General features: G+C 42.2%; 1 protein-coding gene across 7 annotated transcripts in view; it reads right to left on the minus strand.

Annotated features, from left to right (window-relative positions):
* Positions 1-9614: 9614 nt before the first annotated feature.
* The window catches only part of LOC104656671 (protein HIRA), a 103143-nt gene continuing 90014 nt past the window's right edge, over positions 9615-22743 (minus strand). For all 7 annotated transcript variants that reach the window (XM_010356359.2, XM_010356358.2, XM_030915568.1 and 4 more), the window contains one exon: positions 9615-10479. In XM_010356359.2, coding sequence (XP_010354661.1) covers positions 10363-10479 — 117 coding nt within the window. In that variant the 3' untranslated portion in view covers positions 9615-10362. The remainder of the gene's footprint in view (positions 10480-22743) is intronic.

The raw sequence follows: 22743 nt of genomic DNA on the forward strand, positions 1-22743 counted from the left end.
TACACCTGTCAACATGGCTAAAATTAATAGTGACAACAAATGCTGACGAGCGTGTGAAAAACATGATCACTCATCCATTGTTGGAATGTAAATGGTACAGCTTTGTGGAAAATACTTTGTCATCTTGAAAAAAACTGCACATGCAGCTACCATAAGACCCAGTAGTTGCCCTCTTGGGAATTTATTCCACAAAATCAAATGCTTATGTTCACACAAAAAATTAATTTCAGGGTTTAACTGTAATCACCAAAAACTGAAATTAGCCCTGATGTCCTGAGCAGATGAATGGTTAAATTAACAGCACAGCAAAACCATAAAATACTCATTAGCAATAAATAAAAAATAATGAAGTAATGCTATATACAACAACTTGAATTAACTCCAGATAATTATCCTGAGTGAAAAAGAAAATTCCAGTAGGTTAGGTAGGCATGACATTGACAATTGTTGAAATCAGGAAATTACAGAAGTGGAAAACAGATTGGTGGTTAGCATGGGTTAAGAAAGTGGAATGGTGAAAGGGAAGCGGCGTGGCCATACATGAGCAACATAACCCCACTTAGGTAGAATATACATCTTCTCAAGTGGACATGGAACATTCTCCAGGGTACAGCATATGCTAGGTTGTGAATCAAACGTCAGTAAATATAAAGGATAGAAATAATACAAAGTATTTTTAAAAACACAATGGAATACAATTAGATCAATAACAGAAAGTTGGGAAGTTGGGAAACTCACATAGGTGTGGAAATTTAGCAGCACACTCTAAATTACCAGTGGGTCAAAGAAGAAATCAAGAAGGAAATTAGAAAATACTTTGTGCTTCCAGGCCGGGTGCAGTGGCTCACACCTGTAATCCCAGCACTTTGGGAGGCTGAGGCGGGTGAATCACCTGAGGTCAGGAGTTCAAGACCAGTCTGGCCACATAGAGAAACCCCGTCTCTACCAAAAATACAAAAATTAGCCAGACACATGCCTGTAATTAGTGGCTCATGCCTGTAATCCCAGCTACTTGGGAGGCTGAGGCAGGAAAATCGCTTGAACCCAGGAGGTGGAGGTTGCAGTGAGCTGAGATCACTCCATTGCACTCCAGAAGCCTGGGCAACAAGACAGAAACTATGTCTTAAAGAAAAAAATAAGGAAAGAAAAAAGAAAAAGAAAAAGATAAGAAAAAAGAAAGAAAATACTTTGCATTTCCCATGGCCTGGGTAATATTTTAAAAAATAAAAAAAGAAAATACTTTCAGGGCTGGGGGTGGCTCATGCCTGTAATCCCAGCACTTTGGGAGGCCAAGTCAGGGGGATTGCTTGAGTCTAGGAGTTTGAGTCCAGCATGGGCAATATGGTGAAACCCCACTTCTACAAAACATACAAAAATTAACTGGGTATAGTGGTGTGCTCTATAGTTCCAGCTACTCAGGAGGCTGAGGTGGGAGGATTGCTCGAGCCTGGGAGGCGGAGCTTGCAGTGAGCCAAGATTGTGCCATTGCACTCCAGCCTGGGCAATACAGTGAGACCCTGTCTCAAAAAACAAATAAGGCTGGGAGCGGTAGCTCACGCCTGTAATCCCAACACTTTGGGAGGCCGAGGTGGGAAGATGATTTGAGGTCAGGAGCTCCAGACCAGCCTGGCCAACATGGTGAAACCCTGTCTCTACTAAATAGTAAATACAAAATTAGCTGGGTGTGGTGGTGTGTGCCTGTAATCCCAGTTACTCAGGAGGCTGAAGCAGGAGAACTGCTTGAACCTGGGAGGCAGAGGTTGCAGTGAGCCGAGATCATGCCATTGCACTCCAGCCTGGGCAACAGAGCAAGACTCTGTCTCGAAAAAAAAAAAAAATCAATAAAAATAAAAAATAAAACACATTCATGAAATAGAAAATAGGAAAACAATACAGAAAGGAAATAAAAAACTGGCTATTTGAAAAGATCAACAAAATTGACAAACCTTTAGCTATACTAACCAAGCAAACAAGAGAGAAAACTCAAACTACTAGATCAGGTGTGAAAGAGAGGACATTACTATTCACCTTACAGAAATAAAAAGGGTTATAGCTGGGTGTGGTGGAGCACGCCTGTAGTTCCAGCTACTTGGGAGGCTGAGGTGACAGGATTGCCTGAGCCCAGGAGTTAAAGGCCAGCCTGGGCAACAGATCTTTAAAAAAAAAAAAGAAAGGATTATAAAGAAATATTATGAAAAAAATTTTTAGTTAAAAAAATTGAAGAAATACTATTATATATAGACAAGAAGGGTTAAAATAAAAAAAGAAATACTATAAAAAATTGTAGCGGCCGGGCGCGGTGGCTCAAGCCTGTAATCCCAGCACTTTGGGAGGCCGAGACGGGCGGATCACGAGGTCAGGAGATCGAGACCATCCTGGCTAACACGGTGAAACCCCGTCTCTACTAAAAATACAAAAAAAAAAAAACTAGCCGGGCGAGGTGGTGGGCGCCTGTAGTCCCAGCTACTAGGGAGGCTGAGGCAGGAGAGTGGCGTAAACCCGGGAGGCGGAGCTTGCAGTGAGCTGAGATCCGGCCACTGCACTCCAGCCCGGGCGACAGAGCAAGACTCCGTCTCAAAAAAAAAAAAAAAAAAAAAAAAAAAATTGTAGCTTAGATGAAGTGAACAAGACCAGGTGTGGAGGCTCACACCTATAATCCCAACACTTTGGAAGGCTGAGGCGGGTGGATTACCTGAGGTTGGGAGTTCGAGACCAGCCTGGCCAACATGATGAAACCCCATCTCTACTAAAAAAAAAAAAACCCAAAAAATTAGCCGGGTGCGGTGGCAGGTGCCTGTAATTCTAGGTACTTGAGAGGCTGAGACAGGAGAATCACTTGAACCCAGGAGGCAGAGGTTGCAGTGAGCCGAGATTGCACCACTGCACTCCAGCCTGGGCAACAAGAGCAAAACTCTGTCAAAAAAAAAAAAAAAAAAAAAAAGAGAGAGAGAAATAAATGAATGAACAAATTTCTAGACAGACATAAGCTTCCATAAGTGACTAAGAAGAAACAGACAATCCAAATATGCCTATAATAACACATAATGAGATTGCTTTAGTAATCAAAAAACTACCCACAAAAAACTGTGGGCCCAAATGGCTTTACTATTGAATTCCACCAAATATATATATATATTTTTACATACCAATCCTTCACAAACTCCTCAAAGAAAAATAGAAAAGGAGGGAATACTTCCCAACTCATTCACGGACTACAAGACAATATCACCCTGACATCAAAACCAAAGACCTAACAAGAAAATAACTCTTTAGACAATATATTTTATAAATATGGACCCCCAAAAACCCTGAAAAATACAATGACATGTAAAAAGTATTGTATACCATAGCCAAGTGGAATTTATCTCAGGAATGAACAGATGGTTCAACATAAAAAGTCAATTAAGCTGGGTGCAGTGGTCACGCCTGTAATTCCAGCCCTTTGGGAGGCCATGGCAGGAGGATCACTTGAGCCCAGGAGTTCGAGACCAGCCTGGGCAACATGGTGAGACCTCACCTCTACAAAAAAAAAATCATATTAGCTTGATGTGGTGGCACAAGCCTGTAGTCCCAGCTGCTTGAGAGGTTGAGCGGGAGGATCATATGAGCCCAGGAGGTCGAGGCGGCAACTGAGCCATGGTTGCACCATTGCACTCCAGCCCAGGTGATACAGCAAGACCCTGTCTTAAAAAAAAAAAAAACAAAAAAATCAGCCAGCCACAGTGGCTCATACCTGTATTCCCAAAACTTTGGGAGACCGAGACAGGTGGATCACCTGAGGTTAGGAGTTTGAGACCAGCCTGGTCAACATGGTGAAACCCCGTTTCCACTAAAATAAATGCAAAATTCAGCCGGTCATGGTGATGTGTACCTGTAGTCCTGGTTGCTCGGGAGGCTGAGGCAGGAGAACTGCTTGAACCCAAGAGGCAGAGGATGCAGTGAGCCGAGATGGCATCACTGCACTCCAGCCTGAGTGACAGCAAGACTCCATCTCAAAAAAAAAAAAAAAAAAATCAAGTAGAATTAGAAGAGAACTTCCTCAGCCTGATAAAGGGCATCTGTGAAAAGCACACAATTAAATATAATACTTAATGGTGAAAGACTGGATGCTTTCCTCCTGAAATCAGTATTCAGACAAGGATGCCTAATCTTGGCACTCCTATTCAACATTGTACTAAAGGTGTTGGCCACAGCAATTAGGCAAGAAAAAAAAAGGCATCCAGGTAGGAGAAGAAGTAATACTGTCTCTATTCACAGATAACACGATCTTGTATAAAGAAAATTCTAAAGAGTCTAGGAAAAAACTATTAGAACTAATAAATGAGTTCAGCAAGATTGCAGGATACAAAATCAATATACAAAAATGAATATATTTTTATACACTTGTAATGAACAATCTGGAAGTGAAATTTTAAAAACACTTCCTTAGCCAGGCGTGATGTGTGGACCTGCAGTCCCAGCTACTTGGGAGGCTGAAGTAGGAGGATTGCTGGAGTTCAGGAGTTCAAGACCAACCTGGGCAACATAGCAAGATTCCATCTTTTGAAAAAACCAAACACCTCCACTTACAATAGCCTCAAAAAGAATAAAATACTTGGGAATGAATTTTACAAAAGAACTATAAAACTTGTATTCTGGAAACTTCAAAACATTGTTGAAAGAAATGAAAGAAAACCTAACTAAATGGATAGATGTTTATGTTCATCGATTGGAAGACCTGATATTGTTAAGATAGCAATCTCCCCAGATTAATCTATAGATCATCACAATCCCTAGAACTGCAGCTGATTTCTTTCTAGAAATTGACAAATTGATCCTAACATTTATAAGGAGACTCAGAGGCCCCAGAATAGCAAAAACAACCTTGAAAAGAACAATTAGATCAGAAGACTCACACTTCCTTACTTCAAAACTTTCTATAAAGCAACAGTAATCAAGACAGTGTGGCACAGACATATGTTTCAACAGAATATAACTGAGAGTCCAGAAACAACCCATTGTGTCTGTAGTTTTCTGATTTTCAACAAGGGTGCCAAGACCATTCAATGGGGTAAAAATAGTCTTTCAACAAATGATGCTGGGACATCTGGATTGCCACACGCAAAATAATGACGTTGAATTCTTCACATAACATACAAAACTTTACTCAAAATGGATCAGACTATTAAATGTAAAACCTAACATTATAAAACTGTTTTTTTTTTTTTGAGATGGAGTCTCGCTCTGTCGCCCAGGCTGGAGGGCAGTGGGGCAATCTCGGCTCACTGCAACCTCTACCTCCCGGGCTCACACCATTCTCCTGCCTCAGCCTCCCGAGTAGCTGGGACTACAGGCACCCTCCACCGTGCCTGGCTAATTTTTTGTATTTTTAGTAGAGATGGGGTTTCACCGTGTTAGCCAGGATGGTCTCTATCTCCTGACCTCGTGATCTGGCCGCCTCGGCCTCCCAAAGTGCTGGGATTACAGGCGTGAGCCACCGTGCCCGGCTACTGTTTTTTTTTTTTAAGTAAAATATGAGTCATCCTTTTTTTTTTTTTGAGAAAGAGTCTCGCTCTGTTGCCCAGGCTGGAATGCAATGGCATGGTCTCGGTGCACTGCAACCTCCGCCTCCCTGGTTCAAGTGATTCTCCTGCCTCAGCCCCACGCGCTACCATGCCTGGCTAATTTTTTGTATTTTTAGTATAGACAGGGTTTCACCATGTTGGCCAGGCTGGTCTCAACTCCTGATTTCAAGTAATCCGCCTGTCTTGGCCTCCCAAAGTGCTGAGATTACAGGCGTGAGCCACCGTGCCTAGCCATAATCTTTTTTTCTGAGATGGAATCTTGCTCTGTCACCCAGGCTGGAGTCCAGTGGTGCAATCTCAGCTCACTGCAACCTCCGCCTCCCAGGTTCAAGCGATTCTTCTGCCTCAGCCTCCTAAGTAGCTAGGACTATAGGCACCTGCCACCACGCTTGGCTTTTTTTTTTTTATTTTTTTGTATTTTTAGTACAGGCAAGGTTTCACCATGTTGGCCAGGCTGGTCTCGAACTCCTGGTCTCAAGTGATCTGTCCGCCTCAGCCTCCTAAAAGTGCTGGGATTACAGGCGTGAGCCATTGTGCCTGTCCTGAGCCATTCTTCACCTGAAGAAAACGTACTCTATCTTGAGAAAAACCAACAGACTTAGGAATAGAGTATCTGGGAAAAACCAACAGACCTAGGAATAGAGCAAGTATATGTTTAATTCTATGAGGAACAATCACGCTGTTTATCAAAGTAACTATTCTTCCTACCAGCAATGCGTGAGAGTTCTAGTTGCTCCACATCCTTACTAATACTCATTATTCTTTTTAAAAAATGTAAGCCATTCTGATAGATATGTGTTGTTACTGTTATTTCTTTTGCTGTACAGAAGCTTTTTAGCTTGTCTAATTTGTCTACTTTTTTGTTCTATTTGCTTTTGAGTTCTTAGTCATAATTTTTTTTTTTTTTTTTTGAGACAATCTCGCACTGTCACCCAGGCTGAAGTGCAGTGACACGATCTCGGCTCACTACAACCTGTCTCCTGGGTTCAAGCGATTCTCATGCCTCAGCCTCCTGAGTAGCTGGAATTACAGGTGTGTGCCACCATGACTGGCTAATTTTTTTTTTTTTTTTTTTTTTTGTGGCGGAGTTTCACTCTCATTGCCCAGGCTGGAGTGCAGTGGTGCAATCTCGGCTCACTGCAACCTCCACCTCCTGGGTTCAAGTGATTCTCCTACCTCAGCCTCCCAAGTATCTAGGATTACAGGCATGCACCACCATGCCTGGCTAATTTTGTATTTTAGTAGAGAGGGGGTTTTACTATGTTGGTCAGGCTGGTCTCGAACTTCGACCTCAAGTGATCCACCCGCCTTGGCCTTCCAAAGTGCTGGGAATACAAGTGTGAGCCACTGTGCCCAGCTGTAGTGATAAATTCTTTGCCTAGGTATTTTTGTATTCTTATACATCACGTCAAACTTCGCTTTGCAAAGTAATTAAGTCACTTGGAAACAGTGTGATCACTTTAGGTCTTGCTTTTATTTTTTGTTAGGTGGATCTGAAGCAGTGCTGCCTTAGTCTCCTTGGACTCTCAGCTCCATTTCCGCAGCTCAAGTAGTCCACTGGGCTCTACCTCAGTTCTGCCTCCTCTTGCTGTGGTCTAGAAATTCTCTCCAGATATCAGAAAACAAAGGACAGTAATCCCTGCCAAGATGGGATACAAACAAGGCGAGCCCCACGATTGCCCAAGCGTACTACCTGGAATGTCTTTTTTTTTTTTTCCTTTTTCTTTTTTTTCTTCAAGATGGGGGTCTTCCTGTGTTGCCCAGGCTGGAATGCAGTGGCGTGATCATAGCTAATTGCAGCCTTGAACTCCTGGCCTCAAGTGGTCCTCCCACCTCAGCCTCCCATGTAGCTGGGTCTCCAAGTGCATGCTACTGTGCCCAGCATGGTATTCAGTGTCTTGAAACCACCATTGCATGTATTTTGACTGGCTCCTTTGGTTGTTTCAGGTAGAAGGGTCAACCTGGTCCCTGTTACTCCATCTTGTCTGTAAGTTGAAGGCCTTGATGTTTTTCTGCTTATCTCTTCATCATCTCCAGTGGTGGTAAAGTCACTCACGACTGCCATTTCCTTCAAGGGAGGAAACGTGCCAAGACTTTGCCCACACAATCCCAATTTGTCCTCATAACGATGCAGATTTTTTTTTTTGAGACGGAGTCTTGCTCTGTTTCCCAGGCTGGAGTGCAGTGGCGTGATCTCGGCTCACTGCAACCTCTGCCTCCCGGGTTCAAGCAATTCTCCTGCCTCAGCCTCCCAAGCAGCTGGGATTACACAGGTGTGTGCCATCACGTCTGGCTAATTTTTGTATTTTTAGTAGAGACGGGGGTTTCACCATATTGGCCAGGCTGGCTCGAATTCCTGACCTTGTGAGATTAGAGGTGTGAGCCACCGTGCCCAACCCTAGTGCAGATTTTTTTAGTCTCAATCTCTATTTGACAGCTAAAAAACTGAGGCCCAGATAGGCCTGTTGGCATATATTGCTTCCTGGAGCTCCACAAAGCTCTCAGTGTCTTGCTGCATAGTTGCTAGGGGAGCTGCCTGTCCTGCACAGCAAGTCTCTGGCTCTTCATTCCTTAAGGAAAAGTCCCACTTGCAGCCTGGCTTTTTTTTTTTTTTTTTTTTTTTTGAGACAGAGTCTGGCTCTGTCGCCCAGGCTGGAGTGCGGTGGCCGGATCTCAGCTCACTGCAAGCTCCACCTCCCGGGTTTACACCATTCTCCTGCCTCAGCCTCCCAAGTAGCTGGGACTACAGGCGCCCGCCTCGTCGCCCGGCTAGTTTTTTGTATTCTTTAGTAGAGACGGGGTTTCACCGGGTTAGCCAGGGTGGTCTCGATCTCCTGACCTTGTGATCCGCCCGTCTCGGCCTCCCAAAGTGCTGGGATTACAGGCTTGAGCCACCGCGCCCGGCCCAGCAGCCTGGCTTTTTATGTGTACACACACACACACACACACACACACACTATGCTGGCTTTATTTGGCATGCACACGTGCCTGGGTCTCATCCAGTCACTTGACATCCGAGTGAGACATAGAGTAGAATGGCTGCTAGGCCAGAGATTAGTGGTCAGTTACCCAGGCCTCTGATTCCAAGTCCAACGCTCCTTCCCCAGACTCAGACCCACACATTAGGTGGTGACGACAAAGATCAGGACCCAGGAGTGGGTGGTACTCAGTCCTCACTGTGCTTAAAGATTCTGTGATTCTCTCTCTTCTCCTGTAGATCAACGTCTGGATCACTTTCAAATAAAATTCCAACTTTCCTGATAATTCTCCAATATGTCCAAGACTGTAAATACTGATTTCCTTTCATGAAATTGTCCAAACAGCTGCAGCCCTTGATGCACAGTATGATCTGAACCTGGGACACAGCAAGACCAGAACCATGAACCATGACGCCTCGCTTCGGAGATGACATGTGCAAGGTGACCTGTGGTGCTGCATGACCACAGAAGTGACCACTCTACACTGTGAAATGAATTTCTGCATGGGGGATATATTAGGGTTCTCTACAGGGACAGAACTAATAGGGGATATATATAATATATATGTAAGTTTATTAAGTATTAACTTACACAATCATAAGGTCCCACAGTAGGCTGTCTGTAAGCTGAGGAGCAAGGAGAGCCAGTTCGAGTCCCAAAATTGAAGAACTTGGGAGTCCGATGTTCGAGGGCAGGAAGCATCCAGCATGGGATAAAGATGTAGGCTGAGAGGCTAAGCCAGTCTCATCTCTTCACGGTTTTCTGCCTGCTTTATATTCGTTGGCAGCTGATTAGATGGTGCTCACTTGATTAAGGGTAGGTCTGCCTTCCCCAGCCCACTGACTCAAATGTTAATCTCCTTCGGCAACACCCTCACAGACACATCCAGGATCAATATTGCATCCTTCAATCTAATCAAGTTGACGCTCAGTATTAACCATGACGGGGGGAATGAGATGACACAAAGGATCCCTTCTGGCTCTCATGTTCTGTCACCACCTACTTCAGGAGAGAGATGCACAGTGCAGGGATGATGAAAGTTAGAAGGAAAAGACAAGAGAAATCAGGAGCGTTTGGTATTCAATGCGTGTTCATTTATTTTACACTTACAAAAGAAATCGCCCACCCCTTTGCCCCATTCCCCCAAAACAGTCTCTTTTTACAAACATTTAAAAATTAAAACCAAATGAAGATAGACAAGTTAATTTCAGTACAATTATTTTTCAGTGTAGCTGTCATAATTAGAGTTTAAATTTCCTACAAGTGACCAATGTCCAAGTGACTTATAGGGAAATCCTGATTATCGGCCAGAGGAAATTCCATATTACAAGTTAGCAAATTCTAGTACAAAAATAGTCCGTGTGTTGGAACAGCTTTCCTTTTACATAGGTCTCAGGTCAGTCTGCTGACTGCATAATACCTAACGCTTCCGGATTCTCTCTCACAAATGGCTCAATCATCACCGCTGAAGCAGCACGGCACCTGCAGCAGCAGGGGCTAGTGTCCACCTTGGGGCCGTGCTGGAGACGGCAGGCCTGGGAGTGCCTTGCTGGCCTCAGGGCACCTGGGCAGAGCTCCAGCCCTAGCTCCGCACAGGGGGCTAGGAGAGAGGGACGAGCTTCCCCCTCCTGAGGCAATGCCAGGCCCAGGACACAGGGCACATCTGCCCAGGGAGCTAGGCTGGCGCTGGTGCAGGACAGCACATCTCCCGCCAGTGTATCCTCCCCCTACAGCCTGGTCAGGTGAGAGGTGGCCCTGTGTGTCATCAGCGGCAAGAGTGTGGCCCTGCCCTTGCTGCAGCCAGGGCAGGCCGGGGCAGGCTACTTGTCCCTCAGGATGTCGAGCTGTTCCTGACACTCGGTGAAGAGGCGCTGGAATCGGAGGTTCTGCCCGATGACTGGCAGCAGCTCCTTCAGCAGCTCCCTCTTCCGCAGACCCTGTGGATAGAGTGATAGCTGAGTGCAAGTGTCAGTGACGAGACCTAGATTGTGGGGACTTTCCTGGCCTGGCAGAGAACCTTGTGTCTGCTCACGGGAGAAGGAAAGAACAACTCCTCTGCAGGTGAGAAACTGTGAGAGAGCTGTGGGGCAAATGTGCAGGATGAAGTGGCAGGTGGAGTGGGAGCAACACAGCATGGGGATAAAGGAGGATGAGACCAGTGCTCCTCCATCTGTGGGCACAGTCACTGCTGACTTTATAGTGACTGAGCAGGGCCCTGACCATCCAGGGCAGGATGAGAGTAGAACATCAAGGCTTAGGGTCAGGTGGCTGGCCATTCAGGAGGGGCTGTTCCCTCATGCTGATGTTTGCCAGGGGGTTGGGGTCAAGCCCCAGGGCAAGGACGTGCCTGGGGGGCAGTGACTGGCTTTAGTTTTCCAGCAAAACAAATGAGGTGCCAGTATCCCCTGATGCGGAGGATGTTTGGATGCTGACGAAACTATGTTTAGTTGCCCAAACATCCTCCACGTCAGGGCATATTGGCACACCACAGTCTGAAACAAGCATTGCCAGTTGGGGTCTCTGCTGCACAGACCAAAAGAGCAGACTCCTGAGCAGTACGGCTGCTCCAAAGGGAAACCTACCAGTCAGACAACTTTAACATTGGAAGAGAAGGCTAAGATCTTGAATTAACAGTGACAGATACACTTGCAACAAGACTAGAAGTGACGGTAAAGAACAAGTGTAAATATGAGGTTTGAGTAACACAGAAGTTGTTAGAGATGGGATAAGCAGGAGAACGGCTGCTGCTGACGACCAACTTTGATGGAGAAGCAGCCCACGCTCCAACAGGGAGGCTCCGACACCAGTGTGCTGTAGTCAGACCAGAGATTGTATGGATTTGCAAAGCCTGAAATGTTTACTATCTGGTCCTTTACAGAAAAGTTTGCGAACTCCTAAAATAGATCATGTTTTCTGACTAAAATAACTGAGTAAAAACTCACGGGTCAAAGGGGAATTCAAATTAAGTGAAATTAAAAATGACTTACGAATGGTAAAAAAAAAACCAAACACAAAATACTCCAAAAGTGGTGAGACTCAGCAAAAGTGGGCACTTTAGAGGCATTTAGAAACAACAGCTTATACTGTATTAGAGAACATGAAAGAACGACAAGACTCCAACCTAAAGCCATCAGGGGAAAGGAAAAAAAAAAAAAGACTAAAGAAAAAAACAACACCAAAAAAACCCCCATTTTTTTAAAAAAGGAGATAATAAAAATTGAAATAAATAAATAGAAAACAAAGATTTAATAGAGAAGATTTATAAAAACAATTTTATTTTATTTTTTTTAAGATAGGGTCTAGCTCTGTTGCCCAGGTTGGAGTGTAGTGATGCAATTGTAGCTCACTGCAGCCTCAACCTCCCAGGCTCAAGTGACCCTCCTGCCTCAGCTACTCGAGTAGCTGGGACTATAGGTGTGTGCCACCATGTCTGGCTAATTTTTATATTTTTAGTAGAGCAGGGTTTCACCATGTTGGCCAGGCTGGTCTCAAACTCCTGAGCTCAAGTGATCCTCCTGCCTTGTTCTCCCAAAGTGCTGGGATTAAAGGCGTGAGCCACTGTGCCTGGCAAAAGTCATTTCTTGAAAAGACTAACAGAGAAACGTCTGGCAGGATTAATCAAGAAAGAGAGAGAAAGCTTAAAGAAATAATATTAGAAATAAAGAAGAGATATACCTACAGATACAGAAGAAAGAAAAAGTTATGATTACTATCAACTTTATGCTAAGAAATTTGAACATTTAGAGAAAATGGAGAGATTCCTAGAAAAATATAATGTATCAAAACTAGCTCACAAAGAAATAGAAAGGAAGAGTTAATTATTACCACAAAGAAAACATCAGGAATCCTATTTTAAAACTGACATCTAAGAAACTTCCAAGGATGAGATTTTCTCTTTGTCTTTCTCACAGTTTGACTATAATGTGTCTCAGTGCAGGTTCCTTTGGGATTTTCCTACTTAGAGTTCACTGAGGCTCTTGTATTAGTAGATCCACATCTTTCCTCAAATTTGGAAAATTTCAGCCAGTATTTCTTCAAATACTCTACTCCTTTCTCTCTCTTACACTTCTAGAACTCCCATTATGGATACATGGGTATACTTGGATGGTGTCTGATAAGTTTCTTAGACTCTGTTTGCTTTTATTCATTCTATTTTCTTTTTGCTCCTCATACTTGACAGTTTCAAATGACCTATTTTTAAGTTTGCTGATTCTCCCTTTTGCCTGTTGGAGTCTGCTGTTGAACCCTTGTGAAGTTTTCAATTCAGTTATTGTATTTTTAAACTCCACATTTCTGTTTAGCTCTTTTTTCGGAATTTCTATCTCCTTGTTGATACTCTCATTTTCTTTTTTTTTTTTTCTTGAGATGGAGCCTCGCTCTGTTGCCCAGGCTGGAGTGCAGTGGCGTGATCTTGGCTCACTGTAAGCTCCGCCTCCCGGGTTCACACCATTCTCCTGCCTCAGCCTCCCGAGTAGCTGGGACTACAGGCGCCGGCCACAACGCCCAGCTAATTTTTTTGTATTTTTAATAAAGACAGGGTTTCACTGTGTTAGCCAGGATGGTCTTGATCTCATGACCTTGTGATCTGCCCGCCTTGGCCTCCCAAAGTGCTGGGATTACAGGCATGAGCCACCGTGCCCGGCCCTCATTTTCTTTATATATAGTTTTCCTGATTTTGTTTAGTTGTCTCTATTCTCCTTGAGCATTTTTTAAGACATTTATTTTAAAGTCTTATGTCTGCCGGGCACGACAGCTCATGCCTGTAATCTCAGCACTTTGGGAGGCCAAGGCGGGCAGATCGCTTGAGGCCAGGAGTTTGAAACCAGCGTAGCCAACACGGTGAAACCCCATCTCTACTAAAAATACAAAAATTAGGCCAGGCATGGTGGCTCATGCCTGTAATCCCAGCACTTTGGGAGGCCGAGGCGGATGGATCACTTGAGGTCAGGAGTTCGAGACCAGTCTGGCCAAAATGGTGAAACCTCATCTCTACTAAAAATACAAAAATTAGCCAGGACTGGCCTCAGGTGATCCACCTGCCTTGGCCTCCCAAAGTGCTGGGATTAAGGCACGAACCACTGCACCCGGCAGTCCTTTTACTTTTAAGCTATTATATTATTACATGTAAGCTGGGTTTCTTATAAGCAATGTACAGCTGGTTGTTTTTAAATCTGATCTGATAATCTATGCTTTTTAATTTAGACTTATATTTAATGATTATTGATATATTAGGGTTTAAATCTATCATCCTATGTATCTGTTTTTCTGCCTTCTTTTGAATGAATTTATTATTTTTCTATCATTCCATTTTGTCCATTTGTTAGCTTTTTAGCTATGGTTCTTTTTACTGTTTTGGGATTTGTATGTGTATGTGCACGAGTTTTATGTTTTGGTTTTTTTTGGTGGTTGCTCTAGGGCATATAACATATAGTATATAACATACGGTACATGCCTTTACTTATCGTAGTCTGTCTTCAAGTATTATGATATCACTTTGCATAATGTGTAAAAATCTTTTAATGGTATACTTTCATATCCCCACTCCTGGCCTCTGTGATACTGCTGTCTGCTGTCATGCCACTTCACTTCTACATATGTTATAATTACAAACTACATTTTCATTATTTGGCTTAAAAAGGCAGAACTTTTTGACTTTTTATTTTTTATTTTTTTTTGAGAGAGGGTCTCGTGCTCTGTTGCCCAGGCTGAAGTGCAGTGGCGTGATCTTGGCTCACTGCAACCTCTGCCTCTCAGGTTCAAGCAATTCTCGTGTCTTAGCCTCCTAAGTAGCTGGGATTATAGCTATGTGTCACCATACCCAGCTAATTTTTCTATTTCTAGTAGAGATGGGGTTTCGCCATATTGGCCAGGCTGATCTTGAACTCCTGGCCTCAAGTGATCTGTCCACCTCGGCCTCCCAAAGTTCTGGGATTACAGGCGTGAGCCACCGCGCCCAACCAGAACTTTTTTACATTTTGACATTTAGATTAATACTTTTGACATTTAATTCTTAACCCTTTGGAGGTATATTTTTATGAACTGAAGATCTACTTTTACTCAGTTACATATAAATAACCAGCTTCCCAAACTCCATTTATTATTGAATAGCCCCCCCTAATTTTCCCCACTGTATCTGTTTTGTCTTCTCTCTCATATGGCAAAGTGTCTAAATTATCCCTGCTTCATAATAAACCCAAATATCTGGTAGCATAGTGAATGTCTTAACTATTCTTGGCTTTCTACACCTACATATAAATTGTAGAATTAGCTTGTCAAGTGTCACTGAAACCTCTAGCTGGCATTTGATTAGAGATGCACTGAGTCAGCAGGTCTATTTAGAAATGGTTGGCATCTTTACTGTACTGCACTTTCTCATCATTTGTCCAGGTTTTCTTTAATGACTTTAAGTAAACGTTTATAATTCTTAGCATAGAGGCTATGCACTTCCTTTGTTAGATTTATTCTTAGATACTTTATTATTCTCAAAGAGACAATCTTGAAAGTGGCGAGAGAAAAGTGACTTATGAGAGGAATTTGAAGTTTGTGAAGAACTACATGCACAATTGCTGGCTTCAAGATGGAGGAGGCCAGTGGAAAGCTAACAAGGAAATGAATTCTGCTATTCCAATAACGACTAAGCTTGGAAGAGGACCTTGAACCCTAAGTGATCTCATCTGGTCAATAATTTGAGTAGAGAACTCAGGAATCACTGCAAAAGCAAACCAGGAAAACCGAAAATCACAGATCCTTTGAAAGAAGTGGCAGGCTGCTATAAATTCCACAAGACAGGTGAAAAACTCTGGTGCCTCTCTCAAAAGTGCCACCTACTGGCTGGAGGCCAACCAACTCAGGACATTACAGCAATTCATAACAGAACAACCCTACTCCAAGGAAGGACAAAAACAACAGCTAATTCCACTGCCTGCAACATCCTTGCTAACCAGTGGTCCCTAGTGTGTCCACGTGATAACTTCACTGGTAGCACAACAAGCATTTGAGAAAGCCTACACACTAAACATATCTACAAACAAGGACTCTCACAGAGTCTACGCCATTCCCCTGGCACCTCCACCACAGCAGGTGCTGGTTATCTACAGCTGGGAGACCTGAAGATGGATCACATCACCGAATTCTTTGCAAACGTTCCCCAGCATCAGCCCAGAGCCAGGTAAGCCCCACTGGGTGGTTAGACCCAGAAGGGCAATAATAATCACCGCAGTCTGGAAGTAACCAAATCAAGGGATCACCCTGTGGGACAAAATAATCTGAAGAGCAGCCTCTGAGTTCCAGATTTTTCCATTGAAGTAGTCTACCCAAATGAGAAGTAATCAGAAAAGTAATTCTGGTAATAATGACAAAACAAGGTTCTATAATACCTCCAAAAGACCACACTAGCTCCCCAGCAATGGATCCAAACCAAGAAGACCAATTACAAAGTACATTTTCATTATTTGGCCTAAAAAGGTAGAACTTTTTGGTTTTTTCTTTTTCATTTTTTTTGAGACAGGGTCTCGCTCTATTGCCCAGGCTGGAGTGCAGTGGCATGATCTCTGAATTGCCAAAGAATTCAGAAGGTTGATTACTAAGCTACTCAAGGAGATACCAAAGGTGAAAATCAACTTAAAGAAATTTTAAAAAATATATAGGATATGGATGAAAAATGCTCCAGAGAAATCGACATCATAAAGAAAAAAATCAAAAAATCAAAAATCGAAACTTCTAGAAATGAAAGACACACTTGGGAAATACAAAATATACTGGAAAGTTTCAACAACCGAATCGAAGAAGTAGAAGAGAGAACTTCAGAATTCGAAGACAAGACTTTGAATCAAAGACAAAGAAAAAATAATTTTTTAAAAAAATGAACAAAGCCTCCAAGAAATTTGGGATTATGTTAAATGGTCAAACCTAAGAATAAAAATAAGTGGTATTCCTAAGAAGAGAAATCTAAAAGGTTGAAAAACATATTTGAGGGGATAGTTGAGGAAAGCTTCCCTGACCTTGCTAGACATCCAAATACAAGAAGCTCAAAGAACACCTGGGAAATTTACCACAAAAAGATCATCACCCAGGTACACAGTCATCAGGTTATCTAAAGTCAAGACAAAGGAAAGAATCTTAAGAGCTGTAAGGCAAAAGCATCAGGTAACCTATACACAAAAGCCTATCAGATTTTTTTTTTGAGACAGAGTCTTGCTTTGTCCTCCAGGCTGGATGGAGTACAGTGGTGCAGTCTTGGCTCACTGCAATCTCTGCCTCCCGGGTTCACGCAATTCTCCTGCCTCAGCCTCCCAAGTAGCTGGGACTACAGCCGCCTGGCACCAGGCCTGGATAATTTTTGTATTTTTATTAGAGGTGGGGTTTCACTGTGTTGGCCAGGCTGGTCTTAAACTTCTGACCTTAAATGATCCACCCACCTTGGCCTCTCTAAGTGTTGGGATTACAGGAATGAGCCACTGCACCCGGCCGGAATACCTATCAGATTAACGGCAGATTTCTCAGGAGATACCCTATAAGCCAGAAGGGTTTGGGTTCCTATATTTAGCTTTCTCAAACAAAATAACTGTCAGCCAAGAATTTAGTGTCCAGCAAAATTAAGGGTCATAAATGAAGAAGGCATAAAGTATTTTTCAGACAAACAAATGCTGAGAGAATTTGCCACGACCAAGCCAGTACTACAAGAAATGCTAAAAGGAGTTCTAAATCTTGAAACAAAACCTTGAAATACACCAAAATAGAACTTCCTTAAAGCACAAAACTCACAGGGCCTATAAAACAATAACAAAATGAAAAAACAAAAAAACAAGGTATTCAGGTAAAAACAAGCATGGTAAATAAAACAGTACCTCACATCTCGATACTAATGTTGAATGTAAATAGCCTAAGTGCTCCACTTAAAAGATACAGAATGGCAGGATGCATACAAATCCACCAACCAAATATCTGCTAACACATATGGACTCACATGAACTGAGGATAAAGGGGTGAAAAAAGATATTCCATGCAAATAGAAACCAAAAGCGAGCAGAAATAGCTATTCTTATATAAGACAAAACAGACTTTAAAGCAACAATAGTTGAAAAAGACAAAAAGGGACATTACATAATGATAAAAGGATCGATCCAAAAGGAAAATATCACAATCCTAAATATATATGCACCTAACATGGGAGCTCCCAAATTTATAAAACAATTAGTACTCAACATAAGAAATGAGATACACAACACCACAATAACAGTGGGAGACTTCAATACTCCACTGACAGCACTAGACACGTTATCAAGACAGAAAGTCAACAAAGAAACAATGGACTTAAACTATACCCTAGAACAAATGGACTTAACAGATATATACAGAACATTCTCCCAAACAACTGCAGAATATACATTCTTTTCATCAGCACATGGAACATTCTCCAAGAAAAACCATATGATAGGCCACAAAATAAGTCTCAATAAACTTAAGAAAATCGAAATTATATCAAGTACCCTCTCAGACAACAGTAAAATAAAATTGGAAATTAACTCCAGAAGGGACCCTCAAAACTATACAAATACATGGAAATTAAATAATCTGCTCCTGAATGATCTTTGGATAAACAATGAAATCAAGATGGAAATTAAAAAGTTTTATGAACTGAATGATAATAATGACACAGCTTATGAAAACCTCTGGGACACAGCAAAAGTGCTAAGAAGAAAGTTCATAGCATTAAACGCTTACATCAAAAAGTCTGAAAGAGGCCAAGTGCGGTGGCTCATGTCTGTAATCCCAGCAATTTTGGAGGCCAAGGCAGGAGGATCACTTGAGGTCAGGAGTTCAAGACCAGCCTGGCCAACATGCCGAAACCCCGTCTCTACTAAAAATACAAAAAAATTAGCTGGGTGTGGTGACGCATGCCTGTAGTCCCAGCTACTTGGGAGGCTGAGGCCTGAGAATTGCTTGAACCTGGGAGGCAGAGGTTGTAGTGAGCTGAGATGCACCACTGCACTCCAGCCTAGGCAACACAATTAAGCTAAATTAGAAACAAAATGGAAGATATTACAACTGATACCACAGAAATAGAAAAGATCATTCAAGACTACTATGAACACCTTTATGCACACAAACTAGAAAATCTAGAGGAAATGGATAAATTCCTTGAAATATATAACCCTCCTAGATTAAATTAGGAAAAAATAGAAACTTTGAGTAGACCAATAACAAGTAGCAAGGCTGAAACAGTAATTTAAAAATTGCCAATAAAAAAAAAAGTCCAGGACCAGATGGATTCACAGCTGAGTTATATTGAACATTCAAAGAATTGGTACCAATCTTACTGAAGCTATTACAAAAGATAGAGAAAGAGGAAATCTCCCTAAATCACTCTATGAAGCCAGTATCACCCTAATACCAAAACCAGGAAAGGATATAACAAAAATGAAATCTACAGACCAATATCCCTGGTGAACATAGATGCAAAAATCCTCAACAAAATACTAGCTAATCGAATCCAATGGTGTATCAAAAGGATAATATACCATGATCAAGTGGGTTTCATACCAGGGATGCAGGGAAGGCTTAACGTACGCAAGTCAATAAATGAGATACATCACATAAACAGAATTAAAAATAAAAATCATACAATCATCTCAATACATGCAGAAAAAGCATCTGACAAAATCTAGCATGCCTTTGATTAAAACCCTCAGCAAAACCGTCATAGAACGGAAATACCTCAAGATAATAAAAGTCATCTATGACAAACCCAGAGCCAATTTAACACTGAACGGGGAAAAGATAAAAGTGTTCCCCCTGAGAACATAAACAGACAAGAATGCCCATTGTCACCACTGCTATTCAACATTGTACTGGAAGTTCTAGCCAGAGCAAACAGACAAGAGAAAGAAATAAAGGGCATCCAAATATGTAAAGGGGAAGTAAAAATATCGCTGTTTGCCAATGATATGATCGTATACATAGAAAACCCTAAAGACTCATCCAAAAAGCTCCTAGATCTAATAAATGAACTCAGCAAGGTTTCAGGGTACAAAATCAATGTACACAAATCAGTAGCATTGCTGTATACCAACAACAACCAAGCTGAGAATCAAATCAAGAACCCCTTGTTACAATAGCTGCAAATAAAATAAAATAAAATACTTAAGAATATACCTAACCAAAGATGTGAAAGATCTCTACAAGAAAAACTGAAAAACTGATTGCTGAAAGAAATCATAGACAACACAAACAAATGGAAACATATCCAATGCTCATGGATGGGTAGAATAAAAAATGACCATACTGCTAAAAGCAACCTACAGATTCAATACAATTCCCATCAAACTACCATGATTATTCTTCACAGAACTAGAAAAAAAAACCTAAAATTCACATGAAACCACAGCAGGGCGTGGTGGCTCACGTCTGTAATCCCAGCACTTTGGGAAGCTAAGGTGGGCAGATCATTTGAGCCCAGGAGGTCGAGATCAGCCTGGGTAACATTGTGAAACCCTGTCTTTATAAAACTTACAAAAATTAGCTGGGTGTGCTGGCATGTGCTGTAGTCCCAGCTACTCAGGAGGTTGAGGTGCAGGATCACTTGAGCCTTGGAGGCAGAGTTTGCAATGAGCCAAGATTGTGCCACTGCACTCCAACCTGGGTGACAGAGTGGGACTCCGTCTCAAAAAAAAAAAAAAAAAAAAAAAATCATATGGAACAAAAAAGAGCCCAAATAGCCAAAGCAAGATAAGCTGGAGGCATCATATTACCTGACATCAAACTATACTACAAGGATATTGTTACCACCAAAACAGCATGGTACTGGTATAAAAATAGGCACACAGACCAATGGAACAGAATAGAGAACCCAGAAATAAAGCCAAATACAGCCAACAGATCTGCAACAAAACAAACAAAAATACAGAGTGCAGAACAAACACCCCATTCAAGAAATGGTGCTGGGATAACTGGCAAGCCACATATAGAAGAATGAAGCTGGATCCTCATCTCTCACCTTATACAAATATCAACTCAAGATGGATCGAAGACTTAAATCTATGATCTGAAACCACAACAATTCTGGAAGATAACATCAGAAAAACTCTTCTATACATTGGCTTAGGCAAATAGTTCCATGACTACGAACCCAAAAGCAAATGCTACAAAAACAAAGATAAATAGATGGGACCTGATTAAACTTAAAAGCTTCTGCACAGAAAAATAATCAGCAGAGTAAACAGACAACCCACAGAGTGGGAGAAAATATTTGCAAAGTATGCATCTGACAAAGGACTAATATCTGGAATCTACAAGGAACTCAAACAAATCATCAAGGAAAAACAAATAACCCCATTCAAAAGTGGGCAAAGAACATGAATAGACAATTCTCAAAAGAAGATATACAAATGGCCAATAAACCCATGAAAAAAATGCTCAACATCACTAATTATCAGGCAAATGCAAATCAAAACCACAATGACATACCACCTTACTCCTGCAAGAATGGCCGTAATTAAAAAATAAAAAAATAATAGATATTAGCATGGAAGTGGTGAAAAGGGAACGCTTTTACACTGCTGATGGGAACGTAAACTAGTACAACCACTATGGAAAACAGTATGGGGACTCTTTCTGGAGACAGAGTCTCACTCTGTCACACGGGCTGGAAAGCAGTGGCATGATCTTGGCTCACTGGAACCTCTGCCTCCTGGGTTCAAGTGATTCTCCTGCTTCAGCCTCTGGAGTAGCTGGGACTACAGGCACGTGCCTCCATGGCTGGCTAATTTTTTGTATTTTTAGTAGAGACGGGGTTTCATCATGTTGGCTGGGCTGGTCTCGAACTCCTGACCTTAGGTGATCTTCCTGCCTCGGCCTCCCAAAGTGCTGGGATTACAGGCATGAGTTACTGCACCTGGCCAGAGATTCCTTAAAGAACTAAAAGTAGAACTACCATTCGATCCGGCAATCCCACTACTGTGTATCTACCCAGTGGAAAAGAAGTCATTATGTGAACAATACACTTGTACACACGTTTATAGCAGCACCATTTGCAATTGCAAAAATACGGACCCAGTCTAAATGCCCATCAACCAATGAGTGGATAAAGAAAATGTGGTATATATACACCATGGAATACTCCTCAGCCTTAAAAAGGAATGAAATAATGGCATTCACAGCAACCTAGATGGAGTTGGAGACCATTATTCTAAGTGAAGTATCTCAGGAATGGAAAATCAAACATTATATGTTCTCACTTATAAGTAGGAGCTAACCTATGAGGATGCAAAGGCATAACAATGATGTAATGGACTTTGGGGACTGAAGGGGAAGGGTGGAGGGGGTGAGGGATAAAAGACTACACATTGGGTACAGTGTACACTTCTCAGGTGATGGGTGCACTAAAATGTCAAAAGAAAAAAAAAAAAAAAGAAAAGAAAAGCAACTCATGTAAATAGGATATTCAATAAGATTATCAGTATAGTCAGTGGGAAGACATATTTAAAGGAAAGAAAAGAGGCCAAGTGCAGTGGCTCACACCTATAATCTCAGCACTTTGGGAGGCCGAGATAGTGGATTGCTTGAGCTCAGGAGTTCGAGACCAGCCTGGGCAACACAGCAAAATCCCACCTCTACCAAAAAAAAAAAAAAAAAATTAGCCAGGCATGGTGGCACACATCTGTGGTCCCAGCTACTCAGGAGGCTGATGTGGGAAAACTGCTTGAGCCTGGGAGGTGGAGGTTGAAGTGAGCTGAGATTACGCCAATGTACTCCACCCTGGATGGCAGAGTCAGACTCTGTCTCCAAAAATCTACAACATCGTGGAAGTTGGAAAACATATTGTTCCCATCTGTATAAAAGATACAAAAATTAGCTGGGTGTGGTGGTGCACGCCCGTAGTCCCAGCTACTCAGGAGGCAGAGGCAGGAGGATTGCTTGAGCCAGAAGGTTGAGGCCACAGTGAGGGAAAAAGAGAGAGAGAGTATTGCTATGTTGCTCAGGCTGGTCTCGAACTCCTGACTTCAAGTGATCTTCCCACCTCAGCTTCCCAAAGGGCTGGGATTACAGGTGTGAGCCACCACGCCTGGCTGAAAAAACACACTATTAAACAAAGTGAGACAAATGAAAATGAAAATACAACATACTAAAACAGTATGCAGTGAAAGCTGATCTCAAATCAATAATCTAACATTACACCTTAAGGAACTAGAAAAAGAACTATA

Source organism: Rhinopithecus roxellana, chromosome 13 (genome assembly GCF_007565055.1).
Source record: "Rhinopithecus roxellana isolate Shanxi Qingling chromosome 13, ASM756505v1, whole genome shotgun sequence".
NCBI lineage: Eukaryota > Metazoa > Chordata > Mammalia > Primates > Cercopithecidae > Rhinopithecus > Rhinopithecus roxellana.